The 11,704-nt window shown below is 41.0% G+C and overlaps 1 protein-coding gene across 1 annotated transcript in view; it reads right to left on the bottom strand.

Annotated features, from left to right (window-relative positions):
- Positions 1–4,523: 4,523 nt before the first annotated feature.
- RALGAPB (Ral GTPase activating protein, beta subunit (non-catalytic)) overlaps positions 4,524–11,704 on the bottom strand; it is a 96,129-nt gene continuing 88,948 nt past the window's right edge. The window contains exons 27-30 of the mRNA XM_012662804.1: positions 10,017–10,171; positions 9,150–9,228; positions 5,878–6,026; positions 4,524–5,448 (exon numbers count right to left, since the gene is read on the bottom strand). Coding sequence (XP_012518258.1) covers positions 5,255–5,448; positions 5,878–6,026; positions 9,150–9,228; positions 10,017–10,171 — 577 coding nt within the window. The 3' untranslated portion in view covers positions 4,524–5,254. The remainder of the gene's footprint in view (positions 5,449–5,877; positions 6,027–9,149; positions 9,229–10,016; positions 10,172–11,704) is intronic.

An 11,704-nucleotide genomic window follows, 5' to 3' on the forward strand; every position in this document is an offset into this window, starting at 1 on the left:
CCTCCTGGGGGGAAGAACTGGGGCCAGGTCGAGAGCCTGGCACGCACGGGGAGCCCACTCCCTGGACCGCCTGCCTCAGTCACTGCCAGCAGGTGGGTGGGGGCTGGAAGGTCACCACGCATGACAACTCCTAGGCTCACCCTGATCACAGTCAGATCTCCGGAGGCAGGAGTGAGGCTCAGGACTCAGCACGCTGATGAGCAAGCAAGGTGATTCTGACACAGACTTGGTTTTGAGACCACAGCAGCGCCTGGTGTAAGAGCACCAGGTGAAAAGTCAGGCGGAACCAGTAGTGGTGGCAGATCTTGGGGGAGACACGGGGTAGAAGGAACCCCTGTAGGAAGACACCAGTCCAAGGAGACGGGCATGTAGGGCCAGCCATCGAGAAAAATAGAGTAGGGGAGAGCTGGGGCTTGGTTTTGTTTTGAGGGAGGCCTACCCCAGCTGCAGGACGCAGGAGTTCCCGAAAGTCTGGGAAAATGGCATTAATGAGCATCCAAGGAAGGCAGGAAAGCTGCGCCGGATGCAAGGCCCAGAGACCAAAATCGGGAGTGGGTGGTTGGGGCCGGGGGCGACTTCTTGGCGTTGGGTCCTGGAGGGGCTGAGGTCAGAGAGGGTGGAGCATCATAGTTGAGAAAGGCTTGAACACACACTTTCCGGCTGTGAAATCTTCCCGGACACCCAAACAGAGCCGCTGCGCGCCGGCCCAGCTGGAGGTCCTGCGCTGAGCAGGCAGAGCAGGTGTGCACACGCCGAGGGGAGGGTCCAGACATGGCTCAGGGGCTGGCACACAGCGTCATTCTGAGTCCGTGCCAGGACAGAGGGGCAGCTCTTGGCAGAGGCATGTACCATGATGGTTCTCATTGGTTTCCTCAAGTGGTCCACCCACCCCTCTATGTGTGATGTGGGCATTTAGGCACTAATCTGGCCCCATGGGACCCTCTGCAGCCAACCCTACACAAGGGACAGTGGGAGCAGGGGTGACCTTCTCTGCGTCTCCCCTCTTTCCTGACTGCCCAGCCCTGGCAGGGCTGATATTCCGCAGGCAGAAGGCATGGCTAGCGCTTCCTTGTTCCCAAGACACAGAGAGCCATCCATCCCCTCAGCAATTCCCAGCCTTTTCAAGGCGAGCCTCTGTGGGCAATGTTTTCGTTATACGAGCTCCTTCCAGCATAGAAGGCCAAATACTTTCTTTGAAAATTAAGCGAATTTTGAGTATTTCACGAAACTCTACAGATCTAAATTATGCAGGGTAGCCGAAGCCAAGCAGACATCCCCTGGAAAGGGTAACTTAAGAGCACCCATGCAGGAGGCAAACCCCAGCCTGTAACCAAAAGCATACACCAAGTTATTAGATAAGAATCTCCTTAAAATTTAATTGACTAAATGTATTACATTCAATATTCCATGTGTTTCTTCTGGACAAAGGATTGGCATAAATACAAACAAATCTCTGGGCCTTCTTCCCTAACCGACGAAGATAAAACACAGGAGGCGAGGGGACACGGGTGCACCTTCATATTTACATTTCGCCTTTACTTTACAGTTCAGTGCCAGAAATATTTACAGAAAATACAATAAGAAAAAGATCATGTCTTGGCAACATACTGAAATTCATACAAATTGTATATATGATTTCAAGCAAATAATGATACTGCTTATTTTTTAGCCACAACTGCCAAGCCCTTCAGAGGAGAAAGATGTCTTGGTCACTGCAAGAGACGAGGACTTGGGAAACTTGATTTGTTTCAACAAGTATTTATTGGGCGCCTACTATATGCAAGGCACTGTGGAATCCCAAATTACACCTTTTCCCTCTCCATTAAAAAAAGAAAAGCATCTGAAGAACAGGAGTTGATATTCTGAGAAAAACACTATACAGTACATGGCTTCGTTAGCTACTGAGAAACCCACCGTTTGATTCCACATTGTACAGATGGATCACCTCCAATCTCTCCATCTCGCGAAGAGGCTGTCTTGGAAATCTTTAAAACAGACCATCTGAATCCAATGATCATTTCACGTAAACACAGAAATCAATTCTTTTTAGGAAGATATAACCTGAATGGGTTTTAAAATGCTGAATGGAGAACTACTGCTGGCAGGAGTGTCAAATTACCTCCAATATGTGTCTTACCACCTACCACAAAATATGTCTTTCAGCAAGGCTGACTCCCACTTTGGGTAAAGTTCCACCTTCCAAAAGAAATAAATACTCTTAAAGACTCTGCCTCTCTAAAATCCAGTCTCTGCAGAGCTTGACAAATGCTTTCCCAGCGTTATATAGAAAGTAACTGTTCATGAAGGCTTCATACACACAACCTGTAGGCAACTGACATTACCAGCCAAAGGTGTAGGTATTCTGTATTTATAAATGAGTCCAGAGGCGAATGGGCTGCCCTGAAATACAGGACCTGGAAACGGAGGAAAATGGCGTGTGTGTGTGTGTGTGTGTGTGTGTGTGTGTGTGTGTGGCCAGGGGAGGGGGATCCACCCACAAGGTAATTATTCCTTTCTAAGGGCTAATGGACAGGAGAGGGTCTTAGGAAGAAGCCCTGGACAAAAGGTAGAGCTGGTAAACAAGGAAAGAGTTAAAAAGGTAAAAGCCCTCCTCACTGTCCTTAATGTTCCCAGCCAGAGAGGAGGAGGAAAGCTTAAGATGGGAGTAGGAAGGTGACCTGCCTCTGTCTCTTGGGTAACACTTTCCATTTTCCTCTTCACAGAACGCCACACTCATCCACCCCCTGGTGCACCTGGCACAGACGTAGCAACTGAACTGTTCAAGCCACAGACAAAAGTGGTTCTGGCTTCCCCAAAAAGGTTTTGAACATATCCTAGCACATTTATCAGGTGGGCTACTAAAGATTATTATTAGGTACTAAATATGTTCCTCCAGCATTATTCTACTGAGTGATTTCTAACACAGGCAGTTGGGTGAATTTAGTGACCATGAACTCAAACCCAAACTAGTGAAAGGTCCAAGGGTTCTTACCACACTCTTTTCGGGCAGATGCTATTTTGAGCAGAAGGAACCAGCACCTGGCAAGGTATGCATATCCCATACTCCATTGGCTCTGTACACACTGGGGGCTTCATGCCTCAAGGGCCGCAAAACCCCCCCTCCCCGGAAAAACAACAAAGCCCCCAAAACAAAAAACGCAATCAAAAGGGGTGGTCAACTAACCAAAGCAACAAAAATAAAAAAAAGTGCCAAAAAATAAAACCGAACGAAAGAACAACAAAGCCCATATCCCATACATTTTTCTGACATTGAAACTATGCCAGAAGTAAAAGTTTTATCTGGAGAATCACACCAAGGAAGTACATCTACATCAGTTATTTTTGACCTCTGGAATGTTATAAGTTGCACATCAATTTATAGCCTTCTTTGTTCACTCCAACTAGAACAAGGGCCCATATTCCTCTTGAAATGTCAATCTGGAATTACCTTGAAAGTTTTTAAACCTCACCTTATTCCTGCTGAACTACTAACCCAATTTCAGGGTAGAATTTTCTCATCTTTATCACACATCTTTATCACACATCCCCCCTCTCCCATGCTGCCATCTGGAAATGTCAATTTATTGCCCAGCTTAAAAAGAAAATCAATTATTGAATAATATCATACCCTGAATGGAAACTGGAGTCATAGAAGGAGGTGGTTATCTTTACCTGAGCTTAAAACAAACACGAAGAAAAGGCGATGGCAAACTTAAAACCAGAAGCTGCTATGCTCACATTTCTTGCTCATAGATGGCAAAATACATACTTTTGGAGTAGAGTTATCTGCACAGGGAATTAGGTCCTACACTATCCCCTGCCTCCTAAGTAGACTACCAAAATATCAAATCAAACAGACCATTGTAGCCCTGACCTACAAAATCTACTGACATCAGAGTTCAAGTGGGAAAACACCCCTTATACAACTATGATCACTCTTTGGACTTCAAATGTCACTTATTTTCTTAACATAAAATAATCTTACTAAAGAACAAAGCATATAAGAATAGGAGAAATGAGCGGTGTATACTGCAGCACTATAACAGGAATCCTTATACGGATGTTCGGGGTCTGGCCACCTCAAAAGTTTTATCCCTGGCAGAAAAGTAGCAGCGAGGTAACAGAAGTATTTCCAAAACCCTGGCAGGGATCTGTTGTGTCTTCAGCTGGCAAAGTCCAGAAAACATGACAACAGCCATTTCTAACAGGAGCCACCCAAGGAGGTGGGTACTAACAGCTGATGAAACATTACGGTGAAATCCAGCAAGCTCTCTGGGAGAGATCTGAATTAGTATTGTTGAGAGGCTACTTTCTGAACCTCAAATTAGAATCCTTCATAAACTATTGCAGTTTGCTGCTTGGTCCTGAAATAAGAGACAGTGGAAGAAATCAAATAATTTTGCAACCCCTATTGTGAATTTACATTTTTTGATATTTAATCAATGAGTCATAAATGTGTAACCGGTCATTATGTCACCAAGCTGGACAATAATGGAGAGAGTGGAGGTATCACTACTGTCTTATAACTGTTAACCCCACAAACTTCATTTGCATCCCCATTAAAGGACAGGGCCATGCCATTTTAGGTCATCCAGAAACTGGGGCTTCAGACAGATCTGCACAGCGATGAGAATGACAACTTTTTGAAGTGTGGAGAAAAAATATGAAATATTTTAATGTCTTCTTATCTGAGCAAAAAACATTTATGTTCTTTTCTTTTTGTCGGTGTGACAGCTGGATGACAAATGGACCTACCAGTGAGCAGAAGGTTGAGACTTGTTCCTTCTCCTCCATGCTAGCAACGCGAGTCTTTAAATGTCCTGAAAGATTCTGAGACAGATTTTAATTCTGAATACAACCTCCTAAAAAGTGAGGTATAAAACTATCTTCAACTTCTAATTTGCAAATTTGTTGATACTACCAATGTGTGTGTTTAACTGAGATGCATAAAAGCCTTTCTCCTCAAAAGGCTTGTATTTAACTAAAATTGTCACTTTTAAAAGAAAGTTTATGGTTAAAATGTATATCGTCATTACCAGCAGGAGTATGATTGTGTCTGGGAGCCCATTTCACTAGAAAGCCGAAAGTCTTCTATCAAATGGGTTTATAATGTGTTTCTTCTATTCTGGTGATTAAACAGTAAGCTCTTAGGAAGTGATTTGTTTTTATTTTTACAGTGATCACCTATCAAACTGTTTTGCTTTGATATCATAGTCCCCAAACTGAAGTTCAATAGTCCTAGACAGACAGTGGTCTAAGAACTGCAGTTCTTGAGCCCAACCTCCTGGAAAAGTGAAGTATAAAACTCTGGCTCTAACTGCTTGTTCCGGTACTTGTTGACAATGTCGGTGATTTTCTGTTTCCGGCGGACGTGTGGTGGGCTGTAGGAGTCGCTCTCGAGTCTCTTTCTTCTACATATGTTAATTACAGTCTGCCTCACCAGAAAGCCTTGAAAACAGACAGTTTGAAAATAAATGTTAACAACCAGTCAGTCAGGTGAACTATCAGTATTCAGGTGAACTCAGCACACTCAAACTATTTCATTCAGTTTGCAAAACTTCCCATCCCCAGAGAGGGAGACATAGCATTAAGATAAAACTGTCAGAAGAAACTGACAAAGAAAAAGTGTATCAAAATCTAGTCTGACAAGCCATTGCCTGCTCTGAATTATAAAACATCTATCTTCATTTTCTAATACCAATAGTTTACGAAGTTCTACTTGTAGAACTTCCCTTTTTAACATGAGCCAGAGCATTTCCTACATGTGGACCCTATTAACTAACATCACCATTTCTTTACTTTCACTTCTTTTTGGTTTATAAAAATGTTAAAGAAAGAAAGAAACTCTAACCCTTCAGCCGCACATAAAGACCTTACCAAGAGCACGTCTGCTGACTATCATCCCGTCCACAAGAGGGATAACCATGTTAAATTTTCCAGTGGCTCCTTGAATTTTTATCCGGAATAATCCAGTGTTTAAAGGGTGGATGAATATGACAGGAACTTCTTTCTCAAGAGTCGTAGATCTGAAGAAAAGAAAATTTTTTTTTACCCCAGACACACAAGAGTCAAAAGCTTCCATATGTAGCATAAGCACACCAAGGGGACCTATTGCCAGGCCGTGGTTTGAGAAAAGTCAAGGGGTCAGGCTGCTCAGAATCCTCTTTCTGGGAGCCCATGTTGCTGCCTCCTGTAACACTTGGCCCTAAATGTCCACTACTGGGGTCAGGTAGCTTTTTAAGCTAACAAAAAGGGGCTGAAAAATATGCTTAGAAAACCACTAGGGACAGGGGGGTGGAAGGAAAGACCAGAGAACTCTTATTGTGGGGAGCTAAGAATCTAGCAACCAGCTATGGGACTTTCTCTTAGTTCCCTCTTCTTGTAGAGGACAAAAGTGTTCCCCATGACTAGAGCACAGGGAATTCCAGTACGGTCAAGGCTGGTATCTCAGACCAGAAGCAGGAACACCACTTAGGTCCATTATGGGAATCTCTGATATAATTTTTTTTTTTTCAAAAGTGGGAAGAGGAGGTTGGAAGGGCCATTCCTCTGAGCCAGCTACAAGTATCCTCCTCAGCTGAGGTGGTAAGTGGCCACATCTTGACAGGGCCAAAGCCCTCACAGCCTCTGACCAGGCAGCAGATGCTAAGGTCAGCAACTGCACTTACGGAAGAGTCAGTTACACATCCCATGGCAGGGATAGGCAACCTATCTAGTAGTGCTCATGATACTTGCGATGCTACGTGTTGGGGGTTTTTCTGCAACACAATGAGCTTTCTTTCTACACACGTAAAGTGATTTTAGCCAAAGATTAACTGAGTTAATCTTTCAAGACATTAAAAAAAAACCAATTAATCCTATAGTAATTCTGTCCCCCAAACAAATTCTAAACTTTGCAAAACTACCAATAAAATACAAATTTTACAGTTGAATTGTATTACAACCTTTGACCTAAAAAAGATTAAAACAACAGAAACAGTATAGAACAGGTAAAGTTCTTGTCCAAACTAGTTCTAGAAAAGTCTATTTCGTGACAACTATCCTATAGTCTCTTTAGCAAGTCAGTGTCATGAAGAAAAAAGAAAAAAAGACTATTCCATATTAAAAGAGATTTAAGGAATTAACCCCAGATGTGTGGTCCTGGAGTGAATTCTGGTTTGAACAAACCAACTGCAAAAGGTATTTTAGGGAAAATAGAGAAATTTGAATATATTTATTACTGTGATAATGTTATCTTTAGCTATCTAAAAAGTGTTCTTTTTAGAGATGCATACTGATGTATTTAGAATGTTAAGATAATCTGTAATTTGTTTTAAAATACTTCAGCATAAAAAAGTGGAAGTTTTAAGAATGACTTGACCTCTTCTAGAAATTTTTCAAAAATTATGTTTTTTGAAAACCATTTCTGCTTACATCCTTTCAAAAATAATCTAACAATGCTAGAATAAATTCATCTTACATGCAATTCGAATCAGATCCTGTAATTAGAAGGAACCTCGAGTTAAAATATCAAGTTTGAGGGTAGCTCTGTGAAGTGAGAGATGAGGTCAGCATTTGCAGTGACAGGCCCGGCTTCAGATCGCTTTCCCCTGCACTGACCGGAGGTGTGATGCTGAGGAATAACCTCTACAAGCTTATTTTTTCCCACCGGTAAACTGGGGATGATAACTGAAACTCTTGGAGTTACAAACCAAACACCAGGAAGCAAAAAGCCTTGAAAACTATAAAGCCCCTACAAATACAGTGTTACTATTCTTGGAATCAGAGTATTCTCTTTTTATCCTTCCTGTGTATGGGCAGGTAAAATAGAAACTTTAACATGTAATAAAGTTAGTATTACATTTTACTTAAAAATATTTATCCATTAAATAGCTCATAAGACTAGGATATTTTAACTGTTATTTATTCAGATTGCTTTGACCAATTTAACTCTATTATTTCTATCTAATATTGCCACCCTATTGCCATGGTCTTCATTAATACCTAATTGCCTCTATGTCTCCATTTTTCTTTTTGCTATAGATAAATGTAAAATACCAACTAATTATATCATTTAGAAGTCCCTACTAAGGTGCTCAACATCACTAATCATCAGAGAAATGCAAATCAAAACCACAATAAGATATCACCTCATACCAGTTAGGATGGCCATTTTTTAAAACAATGAAAGATAACAAGTGTTGGTGAGAATGTGGAGAAAAGGGAACCTTTGTACACTGTTGGTGGGAACGTAAATTGGTGCAGCCATCATGGAAAACAGTATGGCAGCTTCTCAAAAAATTAAAAATAGAATTATGATATGATCCAGCAGTCCCACTTCAGGATATATATCCAGAGGAACCAAAATCAGGACCTCAAACAGGTATCAGCACTCCCATTTTTACTACAGCATTATTCACAATAGCCAAGACATGGAAGCAACCTAAATATCTACTGACAGATAAATGGGTAAAGAAAATGTGGTATATACACACAATAGAATATCATTCAGCCTTAAAAGACAAGGAAATCCTGTCATCTGCAACTGTATGGATAAACTTAGAGGACATTATGCTAAATCAAATAAACCAGGCACAAAAAGACAAATTCAACATGATACCATTTATATTATGAATCTAAAATAATCAAACTTGCAGAAGCATAGGATAGAATGGTGGTTGCCAGGGGCTGGAGGGAGGGGGAAATGGGGTATTAGAGGGTACAAAGTTTCAGTTATGCAGAATGAGTAAGTCCTAGAGATCAACCGCACAACACAATGGCTAAAGTTAATATTACTGTACTGTATACCTAAAAATTTGCTAAGAGCATACATCTTCCTTATCACGAACTAATAAGAAGAAGAAGTGGGCAGGAGAGAACTTTTGGAGGTGACGGATATGTTTAGATTGGGGTGATGGTTTCACATGTATACATCAAATATGCACAGCTTTTTGTATGTCAGTCCTACCTCAACACACTGGTTAAAAAAATCCTTGCTAATTTGATAACCTTGTGCATTTATGTATAAACTTCTTTGATTCTTTTTCTCTATTTTTATTTCTTATGCCTACAACCCTTTTGTTTCATTATAATTATTTCTTTATTAAGCTGCAATTAGTATATAAAAAATAGACATTCTGATGAACTTTAAGCAAATAAAAAGAATGTACCTCAGAGAAGTGCTACTGTTTGCAGTAGTTTCCACACCAGTACTGATCTCTGTCATCAGATCTGAGAGGGGAAAGTTTTCTGGAAGAAAATAATAGCATTACAATTAATATCTCCCTCATTTTTCCCCAAGAAATAATAAGAAATCTAATTTCCTAATCTCTTTACACAAATGGGCAACAAATATATGAACTGTGCTATCCTAAAATATATAATCCTAATTATTGCCCACAAATAAAAAAATTCTCCCCCAAGACATATTTTAGCTAATTTCATCTAAAGCAGAAAGTTCTTAGAGAATTATGTTCTACAGTCTTTGAGGGCTTGGTTGGAAAGTATTTATCACACATTCCCACAAACTCTAGGTTGGATGGGATTCTAGGTAAAGCATGCACTTCTAATGCTCTCATGTTGCTTACATGAAAATCCTAAGAAACTTATTCATAGCAGAACTCTTAAGAACAAATCAACCTTTACACTAAAACTAGACAGCTGGGCACGTGGAGAGCGGGAGAGCAACGCACCTCTTTCCCCCTTCCAGAGGTCTCAGGATGACGATTACCAACAAACCACTGGCAACAAACCACCGATGGTGATACCAATATGAATAGCTAAAAGCTTTGTATCTACTAGTCTCATAAATCTTCACAGCTATGAAAAAAGCGCCATGATGGCCTCCATTTAACAGCTGAGTAATCCATGGCTTAAAGAAACTGAGTGGTGGAGCTGGATGCAAACCCAGGCTTGCTGAACTCCAGAACCAGCTCTTGGCCACCACACCATGCCTATGCTCCCACTCCTGCAGACATTTAGCAAGTCCTTGTCATTCTGTTGTCATTTTATTTATGGACAAAGTCCTCTTACAGTACCTATATCATCATAGCGTTCCACCCAGACGACAGAAACTCTTGTCTCAGGTCCGAGAGGAGGCACGGGGCGACCCTGAGGCAGTTTCTTCAGTCTGGAACTGGGACTGAGCTGTGTAAGGAAGAAGGTGGGGGTGGGTGTGCAGAAGAAGATACGGCTTAATACAATTACCCAGTCATACATGTGTCAAGATGCCCAGTGATGTGAGTAAGTATTAGGTTATGTGAAATCACTAGGAAAAAAGTGTGAAATGCATTTGCAAAAAAGCTATTATTTGGATTCTATTTATCAGTCTTAACGTAGAACAAGGAAATGGAGGCCTAAAATTGTCAAAGGAAAAAAGTTAAGGAATACTGAACAATTGTAATTTGCATTAATAAAAAGAAAACATACAAGCAATGAGGCAGTATCTTAATGAGGGCTTAAAAGGATTTGAGTCTCTCCATTATGGCCAGAAAGTAGTACGCTTTCTCTGTTACAGCAACATCACTACTTTGCCTGGGGATCCTAATATGTAAAATTTTCCATCAAGTTATTCCTAGTTCTCAGACCGAATGTTTTCTACTGAAATCTATGCCTCATTCTTTTTTCTCGTCAACAGAAAGAGAAAAGGCTTGCTTGGGCCTTTCCTATCATGCACAGTGTGCTTGTGTTCCTGCCACCTCATCAGCTGAAAGTTTCACTGCAAGGCTAACAGGACTATGTGGCTCCCTTTAGCAAACTGGCACCCTGAGCTACACCACCACTCTGGCATGCAGCTGAGCTAAGTCTGTGCTAAAGCCCTAAATAAAGCTCATGTGTACAGAGGGGAGAGTCTCATACTTAAGGGGAATTTTAAAATTAAAACCGCCTTATTATCACAGAAATACATGTCTTTACCAGATGGTAAGTGTCCATGGCAAGTCCCCCAGTTTCTTGTTTCTACTCTGACATTCACAGAAAATGACTGTGACCAAGAGATTTTTCCCAAACTGTGACAGACACCCAGCCACACTCAGAGACTACTTTCTTAGCATCATGGCTCCTAATCAGCTTTGACTGACTTCCAGCCCCAGATTTAAAGAGCTCCTGTGATTAAGTTAGGTCTACTTGGATAATCTCCCCTTTGCTTAACTCGAAGCAACCTTAATTAAACCAACAAAATCCCTTTGCCAAATAACGTAACATAATCATGAGATGTCCTATCACATTCACAAGTTCCACCCACACACAAGGGGAGGACATTACACAAGGGCAAGGGTCACTAGGAGTCATCTTAAAATTTTCCCCAACACACCTTCTTGTCTTCCTGAAGTCTAATAGTTACAGTGGATTTCCTGCAATCCACTAATAGCTATAGTGCATTTTTAAAATAGATTCTTCCAGGGTTTTCTACGTATTAATACATGATCATGTCATCTGCAAATACACATAGCTTTACTTCTTCCTTTCCCATCTTATGCATTTTATCTTTTTCTTTTCTCATTTCTCTGTGTCGGACCTCCACTACGATGCTGCATAGAACTGGTGAGAGTAGACATCCTTGCCTTGTCCTCAGGGGGAAAGCACTCAAGAATAACATACTAATATAATGTCTAAGTATGAAGTCAGCTGTAGATTTTTAGTAGATGATCTCTATCAGGTTGAATAAGTTCCATTCATAGTTCACTGAGAATTTTTATCATGAATGAGTGTTGAATTTCTGCCAACT

Source organism: Propithecus coquereli, unplaced genomic scaffold, assembly GCF_000956105.1.
Source record: "Propithecus coquereli isolate 6110/MARCELLA unplaced genomic scaffold, Pcoq_1.0 Scaffold780, whole genome shotgun sequence".
Taxonomy (NCBI): domain Eukaryota; kingdom Metazoa; phylum Chordata; class Mammalia; order Primates; family Indriidae; genus Propithecus; species Propithecus coquereli.